The 19,226-nt window shown below is 40.1% G+C and overlaps 4 protein-coding genes across 4 annotated transcripts in view; 2 read left to right on the top strand and 2 right to left on the bottom strand.

Annotated features, from left to right (window-relative positions):
- The first annotated feature begins 592 nt into the window (after positions 1 to 592).
- On the top strand, positions 593 to 4,510 carry commd4 (COMM domain containing 4). Its single transcript, XM_079684685.1, has 8 exons — positions 593 to 1,567; positions 1,844 to 1,915; positions 2,005 to 2,070; positions 2,160 to 2,199; positions 2,721 to 2,840; positions 3,581 to 3,661; positions 3,781 to 3,957; positions 4,071 to 4,510. Exons 1-8 carry the CDS (start codon positions 1,565 to 1,567, stop codon positions 4,109 to 4,111), a joined length of 600 nt encoding a protein of 199 aa, XP_079540811.1. The 5' UTR covers positions 593 to 1,564; the 3' UTR covers positions 4,112 to 4,510.
- Positions 4,511 to 4,638: 128 nt separating this feature from the next.
- neil1 (nei-like DNA glycosylase 1) lies at positions 4,639 to 8,326 on the top strand. The gene is made up of 10 exons (XM_079684684.1): positions 4,639 to 4,973; positions 5,674 to 6,131; positions 6,216 to 6,335; positions 7,065 to 7,173; positions 7,271 to 7,358; positions 7,440 to 7,561; positions 7,646 to 7,673; positions 7,765 to 7,835; positions 7,906 to 8,071; positions 8,176 to 8,326. Exons 2-10 carry the CDS (start codon positions 5,686 to 5,688, stop codon positions 8,220 to 8,222), a joined length of 1,197 nt encoding a protein of 398 aa, XP_079540810.1. The 5' UTR covers positions 4,639 to 4,973; positions 5,674 to 5,685; the 3' UTR covers positions 8,223 to 8,326.
- On the bottom strand, positions 8,303 to 15,449 carry man2c1 (mannosidase, alpha, class 2C, member 1). The gene is made up of 26 exons (XM_079684683.1): positions 15,241 to 15,449; positions 14,782 to 14,907; positions 14,560 to 14,683; positions 14,401 to 14,471; positions 14,141 to 14,318; positions 13,869 to 14,058; positions 13,525 to 13,631; positions 13,319 to 13,429; positions 13,113 to 13,205; positions 12,891 to 13,007; positions 12,708 to 12,803; positions 12,452 to 12,597; positions 11,987 to 12,110; positions 11,399 to 11,520; positions 11,228 to 11,313; positions 10,989 to 11,135; positions 10,829 to 10,908; positions 10,648 to 10,742; positions 10,446 to 10,550; positions 10,183 to 10,339; positions 9,956 to 10,099; positions 9,706 to 9,815; positions 9,521 to 9,600; positions 8,905 to 9,047; positions 8,716 to 8,819; positions 8,303 to 8,631 (listed from the first exon to the last, which is right to left on the bottom strand). Exons 1-26 carry the CDS (start codon positions 15,339 to 15,341, stop codon positions 8,520 to 8,522), a joined length of 3,069 nt encoding a protein of 1,022 aa, XP_079540809.1. The 5' UTR covers positions 15,342 to 15,449; the 3' UTR covers positions 8,303 to 8,519.
- Positions 15,450 to 16,227: 778 nt separating this feature from the next.
- The window catches only part of ca12 (carbonic anhydrase XII), a 48,082-nt gene continuing 45,083 nt past the window's right edge, over positions 16,228 to 19,226 (bottom strand). Inside the window, exon 10 of the mRNA XM_079685156.1 lies at positions 16,228 to 17,493. Within this exon, the coding sequence (XP_079541282.1) occupies positions 17,354 to 17,493 (140 nt within the window). The 3' untranslated portion in view covers positions 16,228 to 17,353. The remainder of the gene's footprint in view (positions 17,494 to 19,226) is intronic.

Raw genomic sequence — 19,226 nt, forward strand, 5'->3', positions numbered from 1 at the left:
AAATTGTCAGGTGTTGCAGTTTTCTTGAAGAAACAAAAGCACACACATAACTGAAATCTCTAAGGAAAACCTTGATGAGCAGAGTACTGAAAGGCAATGAAGCTGCAGGAGACTGACTTGATGTATTACGCATATTGAAGGTTTACTGAAGCTTTGCCAAGCAGAACAAATAATGAACAATACAATCCGACAATGAGATGCAGTCACGTTGTATGCCCCCATTATTTCTTGAGCACAGTCCTTCTCTCACATTATCATCCCAAACAGGGCAAACAATGAACCTGTATGTTTAACAAATTAATCATTTTGTTGGCCATTCAAATCCCAGTCAACACATTTTAAGCAAGACATTTCATTGCATGTCTTTTAGCTGACGCTTTTATCCAAAGACAGCCTTATCATTGCTGTGTCTGATGTTTGCCTGGAGACTTTCTATCTCCCTGACCCTGACTAAGAATACATGGCCAGTCTTAAGTCTTATCAGCTGTAGCCCGACAGACCTGCAGACAGAAGAAATGTGTAGCCTGCTCATTTTTTCTGGAGCACAAAGCAGAGACTTGCGCAGGTAAGGATAAGTCTCTAATGAAAAATGGAATTAGACAAAAAAAGCTGGCAGTGAATGCAGGGAGACAAAAAGCTTAAACCCCCCCAACCATGGGTTCTTTCAAAAACCTTTCTTTTTAATGCAGCCTATCCTGAGATCCTTTAACTTTGCCTTATCATTGCACTTTTAGCTGCAGCAAGTATTTTATCGCTTTTATGAATTGTCTTTTTTTGTTTTTGTTTTTGTTTGTATGTTTGTTTTGTTTTTAATTATTATGTGTTACATGCCTATGTGAAGCACTTTGAATTGCCTCTGTGTCTTAAAATGTGCTATACAAATAAACTAACCTTGAACCTTAAAGCTGCAGAAAGGCACTCTGGACCGGGCTATGGAACAGGTTGATGATGTCAGTGGAAACAACAAGTGTGCCTCATCTGAAGCCAGGAAAATCACGCCCCCTGCCTCAAGCCCTGTAGATAAAGAGAACAGAGACGAGACAGAGAGAGATAACAAGCAAACAAAATATGAGTTTAATAAATAGTTTTAAAGCTTCATATTTCAACCCAAAACACAAGTAATACTGTGTATGGTTATAGGACTTCTGAAACAACGCATATAGCCACAAATATATAAGCAATTATTTTATTTATTATCAAGGTGATAAAACAATGCAAAGTATCGCCATCAGGATTACCAATATTACCTAATGAAGTGTCTGACAGGGTTTGTATCAAAGTAAGTTACTTCTCTCCTGTTGGCAGTTTTGTTATGGTGCAATAACAAAGACATATAATTATCTTCAGAACCAGGACTTAAAATACTCGAAAATAATATAATAATTGAAAACTGATGTTTAGGATTCTTGCTGTTCTGAATGTAATGCATTGATCCCACATCAGGACCACAATCATCATGTGCCTGAAGGAACGCCTACTTTTCCCTCGTCCAATCGGTGTGAGGAAATAGAATGTACTTCCGGTTCCGTTCTTCTATCTTCAACATCAGCTGACTAACACAACCATGGTAACCCGTCAAATTATCTTGTTTTTTGACTGTAGTTTTATTAATAAGAAGCCGATTTATTTATAGGAAATTATAGTTGCATGTTTATAAATGTTGTTTGTTTATATTTACTTTAACACGATCGATATGCCCTCCTGCTTTATGGGAGCTAGCAGGCTAGGCTAGTTAGTAGCTGTAATGATGGGTAGTTAAAGCAAGTTAATGCTATCGTTACATTGGTTGTTACTGTCGTTACTGTACAGTAAAAACATGTATCTGTTGTTTTGTCTTTTGTAGCGGTTCCGTTTCTGTGGAGACTTGGACTGCCCCGACTGGGTTCTTGCCGAAATCAGCACATTAGCTAAACTTGTGAGTAATAATTTTAGGTTATTTAATTGTAACTCAATGGTGCGTTTTATTTTTAAACTAATACCTGTGTCTTCTCAATAATGTCACAGTCTAGTGTCAAAATGAAACTCCTGTGTGCTCAAGTGCTGAAGGATTTGCTCGGGGAGGGCATTGATGTAAGAGTTTGAATATATTTACACATAATCTTTTACTTCTCTATATATTCAGAATTCACTCAAACTGATCGTCTTCTCTTTTGTCTTAGTATGACAAGGTTACAAAGCTCACTGCAGATGCAAAGTTTGGTAAGTCTCCCTCATACTGCAGATCTTTTTCAAAAGTTAAAGTGGCAACACTACAGATTAAACCACATCATTTAAAAATAATGAGCCTGCATTAAAAATACTGCTAAATAAAAATGTAGTTGTATCAGTAGATTTTGTAATGTGTTAAAAAGAAAAAGGAAATACTTGGTTACATTTACAACAAGGAATCATGTATTGTAAGCTCATCATGTGTTTTGTGAGTAATATCTTAATAGGCAGAGTAATTATTAACTATAGCTATAAAATAAATGCAGATTATTTGCCTTTTATATGTTGTGACGTGTGAGTTTAAAATGGCAATAATATTTAAAGCAAATTATCAGTACTGCAGAATACTTTTTCAGAAGAGTACTTGATTAAATAGGTCTACCTAAGCATACACTACTACTGCTGAAAATGTATTTTAATCTCATACTTTACACACAAGCCTAGAAGAATGCCATATGTGCATCATATTTTTGTTGTAAAACATAAATTCATGATGTCAATCCATCTTGTAGAGAGTGGAGACGTCAAAGCTACTGTGGCAGTGCTAAGCTTCATTTTCTCCAGTGCAGCCAAGCATGATGTCGACAGTGAGTCTCTGTCCAGTGAGCTGCAGCAGCTTGGTCTGCCTAAAGGTAAGTTCACTGGGGTCCTTCATGTTTGATATCAAATAATAGGATTATGTCTTTATCTGCAGTTGCCAAATTCACAGACCTTTTTCTAAACTTCAATGTGTACAAAGAGTAGGGAACTAAAAACACTATTGGACCAATATATTTGAGTACTTTTAATATCTCAGGGAAAAAAGCAGGGTCGGCATTAAAAGAGCTTGTGCGGCAGAAACCCGGGGTCTACTAAACAGCAAAGGGTCTCTGAAAACAGAGGTGTATAATTGTAGGATTTGCACATTTCTAGAAATATCCAGATCCCAAATCACAGCCTACTGTATTGTTGTTAAAAACGAAGGCATAGCATAAACAGCTATTGTGTTACTAAATATAATAAAACACTGCACTCAGCTCGCCTCAAAGGTGACCCTGTCTGTGCATAATGTGCACTTTAGAAAGGGCTGATTATTGGGGAGGATGATGTTGAACATTGTGACTTAGGTGCATTGATTACAGTTACAATGACAGCTGTTTAACGCCAACTTTCGATTCTCTTTTTAAAATGTATTGAAGATTTCCCCTTTATTTGATACACATAAACTTCCTTTCAAGTACTTTTTGGCAATTACTTTTTTTCTGTTACTGGTTGGATACTTCTGTGTTAATTTACCGGACAGTTCTTCTGCTCAATGTGTTTAAACACTTTTCTGTGATTACGCACTTTGAATAAATCTTGAATTTACTTTTAATAACTCACACAATTCTAGAGCACACGACGGGGCTCTGCAAATCATATGAAGACAAGCACTCTGCGCTGCAAGGCAAACTAAGAGAGACCAGTCTAAGATGTAAGTATTTCTGTCTATCTTGTCCTTTTCGAAGAGGAAGACAAAAATAACTGATGAGGAGAGTTGACTCTGGGAGTTTTTTTGACTGACCATCAATTCTGCCCTGCAATGAATTTCAGTGGGCAGACTGGAGTCCGTTTCATGGCGTATCGACTATACTCTGAGCTCCAGTGAACTGAGGGAAGTGAATGAACCTCTGATTCAGCTTAAACTGCAGTCACAAGGAGCGGAGTCAGGCTCAACAGAGACTACTGCTGTTTCTGTTTCCGCAGACAAGTTCAGAGTCTTGCTTGCAGGTCAGGTTTGCTTTTGGTTCATTTTCAGTTATTCTGTCTACGGTCTTTCACGTCAAACTGTTTTATTAGCCATGATAATGTGTTGATGGTTATTTTCCCCTCTGTTCCTGCAGAACTCAAACAAGCACAGGTTAGGATGAATGCACTACAATGAAGACGGGACGGAGAAATCGGACTTCGATGTCTGATCAAAAGCCGGACACAAATTATGCTGATAGTCTGCCAAAAGTGCCATATTTACATGTTGTACAGTATAATTCTTTTTATATGATATAAGTCATCTCAAAGGCTTTTTTTTTTTTTTTTTTCATTGACTGTTATTGAGTCATTGGAAGAGAGCACATGGCTAGTCTTAACTCTTATCAGTTGTGCGGTATTTTTCTAACACATCAGGAAATATTGGTACACATGTTTACAGACTGAACAAGAATACTGAATGGACCATTTTTGTAAAATATTGTATATTGATTCACACATTTTGATTTAAATTATGTTAATATGTTGTGTTGTACTTTCTGATACCCCATAAATAACAAATAAAACGTGAACTACAGAGATTTGTTTTTTCTTCCACAACGCATACATATCCCAACATGCAATGGGACGGGACTGTTTGCTTCTGTTGTGATAATTAACTGTATACTATTGTGAGTTTGCTAGAAAAGCTAAATTCTTCATAGTTTTCCGTGAATTAGTACTAAACATGAGAAAAACTAGGTTGAGAAACACATGTAAAACACCGCATATATATCTAATTATAAATAACGAGATTATAGGCATGGAGATCTCGCGACATTTTCTGAATCTTGAATAGAACGCGATTATGTTATAAAACCAAGAACCACAACACGTTTGGTAACAAGCATGTTGTGAAAGCCCTGCTTGTGCCATACTTGCACATCTTGCATCCCTTCGTAAACTGAAGTAACCCGACACATTCCGTGTGTTATGGGATGTAACTGAGGTTTAAGTTGAAGTGACTCGTTTGTCCGTGGAGTGGTCTGCTTCCTAGTTAAGTAAGTTGTTTTTGCCCCGTGATGCCCCTCGCAGCACCCAATGCTCGAAACTCAATGATAACGCCTACTTTTTATTGGTCTGACTTTTGCAAAAATACTCTGAGGCCATCAATGATTTGTCATATTGTTTATTCTGTGGCAGGGTTGAAGGCATTGAGTTGTCAAGTTGTGTAGTCTTATTGATTGTGAGTCATGTTAAAGTCAATGGCCGGGTGTGTATTTCACTGCTATTTTGTGTGTGTGTGTGTGTGTGTGTGTGTGTGTGTGTGTGTGTGTGTGTGTGTGTGTGTGTGTGTGTGTGTGTGTGTGTGTGTGTGTGTGTGTGTGTGTGTGTGTGTGTGTGTGTGTGTGTGTGTGTGTGTGTGTGTGTGTGTGTGTGTGTTGCACAGGCCAGGATTTTACTGTGGTCATCCAGCACAGTCCCAACCTATCTTTGAAAAGCACAGTGTCCCTAACAATATATTGAAATGCTTTTTGGAAACTGCCTTCACATATTCTGTAGTTCTATTATGTTGTTGACCTAAAAGTAGTGAAATGTTAAAAAAAAACTGTAATTTATCTTCTTAAAAGCAGTTTTTGTCCAGAATGTAAGTTTTCCCAGGTTTTCTAAAACCCACACACACACACACATCCTCAGTGTGCATTAAAAGCAGCTACAGCGCTTATGTTTAACTTTGCTCTACCATTTCATTCTCTACAGCACAGCTTCAAAATGCCTGAGGGACCTGAGCTCCACCTTGGCAGCCTTTACGTAAACAAAATGTGTGCTGGAGTGGTGTTCACTGGCCCGGTCAGAAAATCTGAAGTCAGCAAAAGTCCTGATGTGCCCTTCACCTGTGAGGCCTATCGCATCACTGCCTCTTCCAGAGGGAAGGAAGTGAAGCTCACGCTGACGCCTATGAAAAGTGATGATTCAAAACAGAGATCTAAGGCAGACCAGGCCATGGACGTAGTCTTCCGCTTTGGGATGTCAGGCTATTTCCGCTTCACCTCAGAGGATGAGCTGCCCAAACATTCCCATCTGCGTTTTTATTCTAAAGAGACACCCTGCAGAGTGCTGAGCTTTGTGGATACACGCAGGTTTGGCAGCTGGCAGGCCAACGGGACTTGGCAGCCTGACAGAGGGCCCTGCATCATGTTCGAGTACGAAAGCTTCAGGTTAGTAATTATTGATGACTTTCACTTAAGTAATCTGGTAGACCAAAAACTCACTCCCACACTGACCAGTGTTTGATTTTGCAGGAAGAACATTGTGACGCACCTGTCTGACCGAGCCTTTGACAGGCCCATCTGTGAAGTTCTGCTCAATCAAAAGTACTTCAACGGTATCGGGAACTACCTGAGGGCTGAAATCCTTTTCAGGTGATGCACATAAACAAACCACAGAACTGATCAAATTAGATATTGTGTAGTTATTATTTAGGGATGCACCAATAACAAACCTATTAAGTGACATGGGTATCCACAATGACATGAGAACCCGCTTTGAATATGGGCCTGAAATTAACCATGATTTTAACAATGGAATAATCTGATGATATAATAAACTGTTTTGTCAGTAAAATGTCTTAAATTAGTGAAGTCTTCTATGGCAGAAAATCCTCAAATTACTTACCAAAATAGTTGCATACACATTTTTGTGCCAACCAACTTATAATTGCATCCCACATTCAATACAAGTCCCACAATACAAGTAGTTCTCAGGGAGGAACGCCAGGTGATGATGACAGACATAGATGTTTATCAAGATGGGAGTATCTTTTCTTTGTTTTCATTGCTTCCTCAGTTCAAAAATCAAGGTCGGACTAGAAATACTATAAATTACCTTGTGGATATATAACATTTAGTTTTCCTGTGAGCTGCTACTGTAGTTTAAAGAATAACACGAATTGTCTGCTTTGTGTTGTTGACCGAAACACAAAGCCTGCTCTCATGAGTCTCAAGGTCTGTCTCCAGATATAAAAAGAGTATCTTTGTTCTGTTTTGGGTTCCTCATCCTGCAGGCGTAGCATACATTCAGCCTCCCTTTGAAAACAAAGGAGCCTCTCTGTTTTACAAAAGATTGGTTCTAAAGTAGTTTCTTTTTTTTAGGTTAAACATCCCACCCTTTGTGCCCGCGAGGTCCGTACTGGAAGGCCTTGAGTCAGAGGATTTATGTGAAAACGAGAAGCCTTTGAAAACTGAGGTCAAGGACGAAAAGGTGACGTATCCCAGACGGATACCTTTTTTTAGATCAGACACTTGACAATCACAGCATTACATTATTCAACAGTGCCTTTCTTTCTTCTGTGCACCAGGCCTCAGACAGGGTTAAGACGGTGAAAGAGGAGACGGGAGACCTGCTCAGACTGTGTCATACCGTTCCTCTGGAGGTGGTGAACCAAGGTTAGTTTCCTATTGAGTAAAAAACGTTCATAAAATAATTCCGAGGTAATTCAAGTCGATTTGATGGTGTTTTTGTCATAGGTGGAAAGGGCTACGACCCCAAGAAGGAGGACTACTCTGAGTTTAAGGCATGGCTGCAGTGTTACTATGTGGATGGGATGAAATCATTACGGGACCACAATGGCAGAACTATGTGGTTCAACGTGAGTTCATAGAAATAATCCAATATTTTAATATCTGGCTCATTCTTTTATATGTTACTGATAGTAATATCTTCTGTTCTTCAGGGAGATCCAGGCCCCATGGCACCTAAAGGTACTTCGAATACATTAAACTGACAACTTCCGCACAAAATCTGTATCTGATGGCTGATGCTTGAACAGATTTGTCTTTTCTCATTTAACAGACTTAAAGTCACCCAAGGCAAAAAAGAGAGCAAAGAAAACAGAGGACCATGATTACACGGATAAGAAAAAGGTATGTGCTTTTTTTGTTGATGAGTAATGAGCTCTACAGATGTCACTCTTAATATATTTGATTTAATTAGGGGGCCAAAGGAGGCTCAAAAAGCACACCAAAGAAGAAGGTGGTCAAACAGGAAACCAAAACAGCAAAGAAGGAAATCGAGAAGTCTGAAGAAATGGTATCACCTCAAAAAAAAAAGAGACCAGCTGCTCGTGGGAGGAAGACCAGCAGTGCAGAGCCAGCTGCAGGTGTGCTCATTATATTCTCTCAAAATAGAACGAATGTTTTTAACTACTGGGGGATTGTTCGAAAAAAACGAAACATTTTAATGTCATAGTTGTCCTTGTTGCAGGTCCAGAGAAGCGGAGTGGGAGAGTTACCAGACAGAGCAGCAAATGAGGAGAAAAGGGAGGCACCACTGTATTGTGTGTATGTTTTTATACTATGGAACAGTTTTGAATAAAGCACAGGATACTGTAAAAGTTCTGCAACTGTTTATTGTTTTAATGCATAGTTATCAAATCATTTTTTTTTCACATTCTCATCCACAAGTAGCTCACAAAGAGGCAGTCCATGTAAAGTCTCCTTTTAAACGGCATCACCATATGACACATTTGAGACTAGTTTCTAACTTTTAGGATTTGGTACTTGTGACTCCCCTGAGGTTGGTACAAAAAAAGGAATGGTGTGTCTTTTTTAAAAGACGAGGAGAAGGGACACAATTTGAAAGGGGCTGAAATCCAGAGTGATTCCCCCTGACGTGATGTGTGCCGGACGGGTGGGGTCTGGTTTCTCCAGAAGATCGCAACTGAACGGGGGAAAAAATGTTGTTCTTAGAAGACAATAAAAGATGCCAGACAGAAGTAAACATGATACAAATAGAGTTACTCACTGCCAGGCTTCCCTGATCGGAAAGGTGGTTCTCAGAGTTGCAGTGACGCTGCTCCCATGTGACTCATAAAGTCGAACTACGAGTGCTCCCTTCCTGTCCTCAGCCTGTTATGGTAAATGGAGTAAATAGCCATTAGTGGGCTGATTGGATTAAGGCACACTATGTCAAGCTTAGCATTTAATTGGCTACCTGTTTAATGGTCTCAAGGATCACTGCAGCAGTGCTGATGGAAAAGGCACTCCAGGGCACGGTGTCAGCAGGGCACCGGATTGGCCTCAAAGGGAAGTTGAGGTTGTACGCAGCCTGGATGACAGAGGCATCTTGGAAGGATCCTATATAACAGAACATATTATCACACCAGTTTCAAAGTCAGGGTTTGAAAGGGATTGTTCATAAAGATTGCAGTGGAGTTTGTGGGGTTCTTTTAATGGAAGTGAATTGCCTACAGTAGACAGCAGTCGGTTTGCCCCCAGTTTATGGAGCAATCAGGGGTTATGGCTTAGAAGTGAATCGATGTAGTGCTGCAGGCGGGGGCAGCAGTTAAATCATTTTCAAGCCACTTAAACTTTAGTATCAGTTTAAGTGTTTGCTTTATTAATTTGTATTTCTCTGTTAGACAGGGCAGTGGTAAACCAGCAACTGCAAGGTTTCAAAGGGCATAGGATGTCTCATGTCAAAGTAAAGTAGGACAAATATATCAAATAAAGCATATACTTGTATATTATATACTATGATATTGATTACTCTAAGACACATGTTGCTGTTGCCCCTGTCCCTTTAAGATTTATTGAGAACTCAATCTTACCTGTGTGAGGCATGATGGCGTAGGTGAACTGATGAGTCCCCATGTCAGCGTTGACATCGGGTGCCTTAGGTGCTCTCAGTCTAAAACAAAGACATTTACTGTTAGCTGCAAGAATGATTGACAATTGGAGAAACTAAATTGTACCGTTTGTAGAATATTTGTATGAAAACAATGGGAAACCTTACAGGGACAGCGTCATAGTGTTCTTGTGCACTGAATAGCCGTATTTGCAGTCGTTCAGCAGTGCAACCCCAAAGTTGTGCTCCGACAAATCGGCCCATTTGTGACCCCAAACCTAAGAGAGAGAGAAGCCATGATGAAAAACAACAAAAAAATACACATAAACCATTGTTGTTGTGACTGCATCTACAGGACACTTAAAGTACATTAAGCTGTACATTAGCTACTTGTGTAGTTGATTCCCCAGAGGTGTACCTCAAATCTGGCCCAGTCCCATGAAGTGTTCCTGTGTGTGGGTCTCTGCAGATGGCCAAACTGGATCTCATATGTAGCGTTGGGGCTGCGTACCCGCACAGGGAACTCCACCTTAAGAAACTTGTGTGACTCTGCCCACGTCACCTGAAATAGGAGGCAATATTGGGATTTTCTTGCGATCAGTGATTCTTGCGATCTCTCCAGATATCATAAATTATATGAAGTACCTTAGTGTTGAATTTGATGTAAGGACACATGGCATCCATGATAATCTCCTGTGTGATGATGCTCTTATCACTGATCCTGAGGGTGAAGCGGACACTTCCTCTGAGCCCGTCTGAGTACACCTGATGAGGAGGCTGCACCACCTCCACAACCGGCTTCCTGTAGGGTCAATCCTGCAGTCAGGCTTTACATCTAAAAAAAACCAGCAAATACTATGGTGTGTATCAAGGGGGCAAAAGATGGATGTAAGAGTAATAAACGACACCTTGTCTGCAGATGGTAGTCCATTACGTCCCAAGCATCCCAGTACAGAGGGACATCATCAAACATGACAAACTGGTTGCCATGACAGCTGTCAGAGATGGCTTCTCTGAAAACAACCAAAGTGTGAGTCATGTTAATACAGTACATAATAAAAATGAATTCAGTGTAAAGGTAGTAGTTGAAAATATGTGCTCCTACAGTACCTGTTGGCGTTGATCAAATACAGAGACGCCAAAGTGCCATCTTTGTTTACGACAGTTCGTAAAATCCCATTCTCCATGAGCAATGTTCCGTCAGCCTTTAATGTTACACAACATCTTGGTTAGCCAATTACAATTACAACAAAGCTAAATGAATGAAATGCTCTCTATATATAGCACATACTTGACCAGTGATAGTCACTGGAGCCACAGGCTTTGTGTCTCCAACAGGAGACACACCAATGCTGGGAACTCTCACCAGAGCTGCAATACAACAGACACCACATCACATGCAGTTGTAGTGTGGAAAGCAACAACATGAATTCTGTAAATATGTAACATACCCAGATCGGGTGTACCAGGTCCTTCGTGCATCTGGATGACTTCATGGCGCTCCCATGGCAGAGAGTTGAACACACCAGGGGAGTCTCCTTTTGAACCGAGGGCTCCACAGGCATCGTGCAGCAGGGCAGCACCATCAGTGCGGATATCTAAAGACAAAATGAGTGTTCTTTTTCATTTATTTTGAAAAAGAAAATATGTATATTGGTGTGGTTTTGATGGACAGCTATTGAAAACTAACCTTCATAATATCTGAGAGCATCATCCACAACCATCTCTATACAGCTGCCGGGAATCACATCATGGAATTGGTTTAGCAGAAGAAGCCTGAAAGGGAAAAATTGTTTTCATACTGGAACAACAGAGACAATTTGTTTATTCATCATCTAACTTTAAAAAGGTGCATCCGGACCTCCAGAGCTCCTGCAGTTTTTCCACAGGATATATAAAAGTCTTGTCCTGACAAAGCGCCAAGCAGCTGGCTATCTCAATATCATGAAGCAGCGTCTCACACTGACGGTTCCCCTGTTTAATCTGGAGATAAACAAAACATAAAAAAAGTAACTTTATCTTTAATATTTGTTCATACTTCACACATTGTTTTATTGTGTTGCACTGTTGGAGGAGCCTGTGACCTAAGATTTTCATCGTCATAACTACACTGTAGCTATATACACATGACCAACAAAAGCCTTGAACCTTGATTTCCTTTGTATTTGTGGTAAAGTAATACCCTTTTCCTTTAATGTTTTGCATATTTTATGGTGTGTTTTGTTTTTGTTATACTTCTATATTTATTAATGTATATGTAGATTTAGCAATCAAGACTATAAGTATACTGTTATAATTGGTCCAAGTATATCATGCATGTCAATAATATATACTATTTCCCATACTGTTATTGCTATGTGTTTCTAGACTATTGTCTACTTGGATTATTTCCTTTTTCTCAGTGTAATTTCCTCTATAAATGAAGAATCTGAATATGGTTGTATTCTACCTTGGCCTGCGTAGTGTATGTGCCGTTGTGCAGCTCAAGGAAGAGCTCTCCGGTCCAAGTACAAAGCAGGGCGGAGTCAGCCTGCAGCTGAGAGAAAAGCTTGTCAGGACTGGACATCTGGACCCTGAGAAACACAAGAATTGGACATGGAAGTGACCAACGACATCTTTGGTTACTCCATTGTTACTCATACTGACTAAAGCATGATAGCATTGACTAGTATAATAAAACCACACCATGATGACATCAGTTGAAATCACTCATATCCTTTTAAATCTACAGTAACAAGCTGGGTGGAGTCCACTGTCTACGTGCTGGCACTCCCCATTACAGCAGTCCCATAGTGCATTACAAGTCATATAAAACTCATGACAAATGTACTCGCGGGAATTATTTCCGCTTCAGTTTGGGCCTGGTTTTTATAACTGACGAGTGCTGGGTTCAAAGTGTGTGACAGGAACTGACTTCGGAAGTCCATCTGTGTCCTGGACCCGCTGCAGTCTGTCCAGCATCAGCTGTGTCGGTCCACCGCCTCCATCTCCAAACCCAAACAACACAGCACTGTGGTTCGCTCTGCCCTTGTCTTTGTTGTTCTTCACAGTTTTTACCAGCTGTGGGCAGATAAAAACCCATGTGTAAACTTTGTAAGGATTCTAAATATTCTTCTCTCAGACTCAACATCACCATGTTATGTGAACTATAAAAAAACAAAAAAACTCACTTCTTCAACTTTCCCTTTCATTTCATAGGAATTCCCTGGCGGGAAATGTGTTAAAACCTTTGAGCCGTCCAGACCTTCCCAGAAAAATGTGTTGTGCTTAGAGAAAGAGAAATCAAAACTGAAAATCTAAACTAAACAATTTTCTTTGTTTTTAAATTGGTGCCCAGCACCTACTTTACTTACAGGAAAGGTGTTGACCAGGTTCCAGCTAAGCTTCTGTGTTAGGAAATTGGAAATGCCAGAGCCCTGCATTATCTGAGGAAGTTGGGCAGAGTAGCCAAACGTATCTGGAAGCCAAAACTAAAGAAAACAGAGAAAATAGTGTTGTATCATGCAAATGTCAGGACAAGCAAACATAGGTCAACTCAGGTTACAGTATGAAGACATCTTTTTATGAATCCATACCTCGTTGCAATGGATCCCAAACTCACGGTCAAAGAAGCGCTGGCCTTCCAGGAACTGTCTGACCATGGACTCGCCTGAAGGCAGATTGCCATCCTGACAGGAAAATGTGGAATTAATACATCTTAACTTGAGATGTTCATAAAATAGCATAGCAGCCCAAATAATACAGTTAAACCCTTAAGATACAAGAAATGTGATTGCTTTACCATTTCCACCCATGTTCCTCCTACTGGAATGAACCGGCCTTTCTTAACGTAATGCTGAATCTCAGAGAAGAGTCCTGGGTACCAGCTCTTTACCCACTGGAACTGCTGGGCCTGGACAAAAAGCAAGCAAAATTCCAAACTGTAGAGGCTGCTAAGATTTGTAAATTCTTCATGGCCTTGACAAAACTTTGTCAGTGATGAATTACCTGGGAGCAAGTGAATACAAACTCTGGGTTCTTCTCCATTAAACGGATCACTGTCACCCAGCTTCGGCCACATTTGCGAATGGTCTCTTCATAGGGCCACAGCCAAGCTGAAAATGCAGAAATATTAACTAATTTGACAAAAATATTGAAAGATTTGAAATGCAATTACCTAATAGATTTCTACTTCTAGGGAAGAGTATCCTTTGAAAGTACAGATATAGATAATTTCGGTACCCAAAAATTATACAGTCAACCCTTTTCTAAATTATGATTGAAATCGGTTAATATCTAATGACTATTTAGTGAATTAAACTAAAACTGAATTGCAGACATTCATTTGAGACCTGAGTCTATGTGGCAGTGACCCATCGCATGAGCAACATGCTGGCTGTCTCCGTTTCTCTGGCTGAAGAAGGTGTGAGCCAGGCTGTGAGCTCTAGAGAAGGAGCTGGGGTCCGACGGGTCGCACAGGTTCACCATCTCATTCACAGTGAAGAGCGCCTGGAAGCCCCTCTGCTCTCCCTCTCCAAGTTCCTGTGAAGGAAGAGAAAAGTTTACCGTCAATACGTTTTAACTAAAGTAGCATACCAACATGTACTGATTTGTGTGACTTCACCTTTACGATGTCAATCAGCATCTCAAAATCAGTCAACATCTCCTGTACATCACGGTTAAATACCACCAGCTCCGCCTTTTGTACAGAAAATGTCCTGTTTGGATCCGGGGCTGCAATCATGGATCCTTGACCAGCTCCAAAAAGCCCATTACAGGCCATCTCTACATAAAGGGTGAGACTGGAAAGCAGGAGAAAAATATAGACATTCAGTGAGCAATTGATTACAAAAGCAGCAATGAACTTGTGTTTTAGGAACTGACCTGTTTGGCTCCTCATCCTTCAGACAGTCAGACAGGATATAACTAGTCTTTTCACCCTCTTTACTCAGGCCCTACAAAAATAAAAGATGTCAAAGTGAAATCTTGTCATGTGTTTAGAAGTGAATTGTGTTACTTTAATTCAGGCTGCTGCTACATTACCTGCACTGGCTGTTCATCTCTCCAAACCATCGCTTCTCCATCACTTTCCCACCGAAGATGCACCTCTTTCCCTCTCCAGGACTCAGGGATGTTCAGGGTCACTTTAAACCAGCAGGTCCACCACCTTCAACAAGCAACAAGCATCAAGCATGGGTTACTGCCAAGATAGGAGGCAACAAAACTCTCTGAGAGTGATAAAAAAAAAGCTGAAATATTACTTACGTTGGTCCAAAGGAATCACCCACTTTATATGGTGCAAAGGTCTGATTGGAGGCCTCCGTGAATGTGATCCGTTTAGAGGACAAGAAGGAGTCAATGGACTGCAGTGGGCAAGAGTCTCCATAGAGTCTGCAGAGAATAATCATTAGAAAAGTCACTTATTTGTAAAGCCACTAATCAAAAAGTTAATTATATGAATATGTCAATGTTAAGTTAAAATATGTATCATAAAGAAAAACTCCCTGAAGATATTTTAGTTTAGTTTTTATTTTCACTATTTTTCAGATCGGTGAAACTGGTACTGATCTACAAAGAGACACCTTAAGCAATGCTAATAATGTGCATTTTCGTGTAAGACATGAATAAATAAGACATAAAAAAATTCTGTCACAGAAAGCGCCATAAAGCCTGCAGTGGAGTACTACAGTTCAAAGTGAGTGCAGCTGTATGAAAGAGACTTACCGTCCTCTCAGGTTGCAGTCTGTGAAATAAATGTCAGAGATAAACTTCTCTGCCCTCTCCAGGAGAGTTCGCCTGTTCTTCAGCACAGGCAGGTGATACATCACGAAACACAGAAAACACCTGCAGGCTTGCAGACAGATAAAGGTGAATCACGGAAAATGCACTGAAGTCCGAAATCTGCAGAAGACCCGGAAGTGAAACGTATTGTTATTGCGGTTCATACAAACAGCCACTAGATGGCAGTGCTGTTAAAGGGCTGGCCACTAGATAACATGTTCTCTTTCACTGTAAGGGTCACGTTCTCTTTATACATCCATGCTCATAAGGGTAGGTGAAGTGTGCAAAGTGTGGCCAATTGGCATCCTTTTGCCTTTTACCAGGTAACATTAGACGTATTTTTTTCCTTTTTTGGGAGAGGGTCAAAATATTTCCCATAGACAGTAATTTAATGGTATTACAACATCTACTTAAGTACTGTATCTGTAAGAAAAATAATGACGTAGGCTACTTTTACTGGAGTATTCATTTCTATGTCATTTTACCCTAACATTACTCAACTACATATTGGAGTCATATACTTTTTATTTTGTAACTTATTTTTCTAAATCTAAATCTGCAAAGAAATGTGAGTGATCAAATTAATCAATTTATTGATCAGATTAATCCATTAATTTGATCACTCACATTTCTTTGCAGATTTAGATTTTTTTTTTAAATACATACAAAAAGAATTATGACTTAAGTTACAAAGTAATTTAAATGACAACATCATGTTTTAAACAAATGAATGAATCCATCATAAATGAGATGCTAGTTTATTTAAGGTTTTGGATGCAGGACTATTTATTGTAACAGAGTATTTTTACACCGTCGTACTGCTTCTTCTTATTAAATCAAAAAAAAATGCAACGAAGATGACATTTTAGTTAATAAATATTGATTTTATTCTGCAATTCTTTAAATTGAATACACAAAAGGTATGCTAGCAGCTGAAGAACAGTATGGCACAAATACATGTACAAAAAAACTAGTTTCACATATGGATTGGCACATTGTTTTAAGATATGGCAACAGTATATCAACTATGTGATGAGGCTACAAGCAGCAATGATCAGGCAACATGACCTTCTGCTGGAGGACTGATAAATGTCATGGAAGATCGTTTGCGCTGTTGTTACATTTTATTATAGAGCAACAGTCACCCTGTGCTTCTGTTTTCCAAAGTAATTTCCTCATTTTAAGAGATAGCTTATTCGATCAGTGTAAAGTAATTGCAGTCTTCTCTTACAGTAAGTCTTTCCTTCTACACTATAGGCATGCAAATACTGAGCATAAACTGTAACATCTAAAATGAAATGTATGAATATAATAAAGGCAGAAGAGATGTTAATGGCTGGGGGAAACCCTGTGACGATGACAAGTGGTCCCGTGGTTAACTGTACATGCTGTGGTCTAACTGAGAGTTACAGTAGTCTTGTGATCCGACAGGCGGACAGAGGTCAGGGGTCAGCCCACGTATAGCCTGAAAACACAAAAGCCTTTTTTTTCTCAGCATAATTTACCAGGAAGGAGCTGTATGTTTCTGTGTTTGTACTGAGCCAAGCGCCCTTTTATTATAAAATCCATGTAGCAGCTCTAAGTGCAGGGTTGTTGGAATAATGTGGTGCAGCCCATCCCTCTCAGGCAACCCTACCATCAGGGATGTCTGTCGGGTCAGTCCCCCTATTGTTTGGCTCGTGGTCGGGCTTTCCACCGTGCAGGACAGCCAGAGGGAACGGGTGCCACATTCTGACTTGACCTGAGTTTCTCACCAGTTCAGCCGCTGCCTAACTGTATTTGCCTAGAAGCTCTCCTTCAGATACTCACCACATCATGTCAGATAAATACAAGGAGGGATTAGAGGGGACAGCTGTTCCTCTTGCTCTAAGGAAGTAGTCATACAGCATAAAACACCCAGCATGAAGGCTGACCATGTTCCGCCTGCCACAACACAGCAAAGGGAGTCCAGACTGTGGCTTGATAAAAAAAGAAGTGCTTCCCAAAAACCCTGCATGCAAACTAAATCATGTGATCTACCAAAACTATTCATGCTTCCACAATGCATGGGACAATTTCACAGATACAGGATGAGGAAGAACAATGGTCTCATTTGAAGAAAGATCCAGAACAATGGGCTATACTCTTGAGCCGTACTAGTCTTTCTCGCTGCCGTTGTATCCAACACCTTTGCTTTTGTCCTGTTCAGCACCAGCTCTAAGGGATAAAGAACCATAATGCAATCAGAATGTAATTGTACCTTTAGATACATGCAATTTGCATTCTGAAATAAAGTATTCTCCCTTAAGCTGTATATTCATTCCATTACTGACAAAGTTTTTTTTTGCCGTCAAGATTATGTTTGTTATTTAGTTCCAAGATATATGAGTAGGAGGTTAACCGTGTATAAACAGAGATTTGCTTGATGTTGGTGTTTGTGTAAGAAATCATACGGTAATAACTCTGGAAGCCGGAAGTAAGAGTCAGAGAAGGAACATTGTAAGATAAGAGGAACATTTGACAGAGTTTAATGCTGACAGCGTGCCAGAAACCCGACTTACACCTCCAAATGTGGATTTAGCATAATTAGCATAAATAAATGAAGGCGGGGAAGCTAGTTATATCCACTGATGGGGAGACAGCTTCAACCTCTGGAGTGCCTCTAATTTTCATATTTGATCTCTAATACATATTCAGATACATTTTATGAAAGCAGAAGTACTTACAATGTATGTCTTTATACTTCAGCCTAAAGATGCATTTAAACAGTTTTGTATGACATTTGGTCATTTCACCACCACAATCACAACAACTTTAAACCCTGCCTGTCAGGTTTTATTCTGAAGATTATGAAAACAATATATTAAAAGGTTTTTACTTTTTTTTAAAACATTCTTTGATTCTATTTTCGATTCAGTAGTTATGCCACTGAAGTTTAACATATATTTATATTTTCATCCTCTCCATATTTTTTCCTCCTGAATGTAGCAGTAAGTCAATGGTTACACAACAGTAACACCAAAGGTTCCTCTGTGGATTCAGATCGCCACATACTCAAACTGAAAAAGATAATCTTTTCTCTTCCTGTCAAAAAGCAACAACGTCATCCATCTCATGTTTGCTATGAACAGCTTCAGTTGTCTCTTGACAGACAGATCAGCTGACGACTCCGGTAAGACCAGGGGAGGGGGGCTGTGCATGTATGTAAACAAAGCATGGTGCAGACTCTGCTATTGTCGGCAGTCACTGCTCAGCTCATCTGGGATATCTTTTTATTAAATGCAGACCCTTCTATCAACCCAGAGAGTTCACAAAAATCCTAGTAATAGCCATATATGTACCCCTGGATGCTAATGCTAAAATTGCAATGAAAGAACTGCACACAGCCATTAGCCAACAACAAACTGCACACCCTGAGGCAGCTTTCATTGTTGCGGGTGATTTCAATCACTCCAGTTTGAAGACTGTACTCCCCAAATTCCGACAACATGTCTCCTGCCCCACGAGAGGCAACAACACATCGGATCATGTTTACACCAACATGGCCAATGCATACAGTGCCATCCCCCTCCCCCACCTGGGTCAGTCTGACCACCTCTCACTGTTCCTTTACCCCACATACAAACCACTCATCAAACGTGTGAAACCCACAGTGGACTGTCAAGGTATGACCTGAGGAGGCAGACTCTATGCTACAGGACAAGTTTCAACACACAGCCTGGAGTGTGTTGGCCACCCAGACCACCTTGGATTCCCATACAGACATTGACCACTTTGCCTCCTCCGTACTGGGCTACATCAGCACCACCATCAACAGTGTCACCATTCTGAAGCAGATAACAACATACCCAAAGCAGAAGCTGTGAATGAATAAAGAAGTTTGCCAACTACTGAAAGCGCAAAACATCGCCTTCAGATCAGGTGACGAACGGGCTTACAGTTCATCCAGG

The sequence above is a fragment of the Notothenia rossii genome, assembly GCF_949606895.1.
Source record: "Notothenia rossii genome assembly, chromosome: 5".
Lineage (NCBI taxonomy): Eukaryota > Metazoa > Chordata > Actinopteri > Perciformes > Nototheniidae > Notothenia > Notothenia rossii.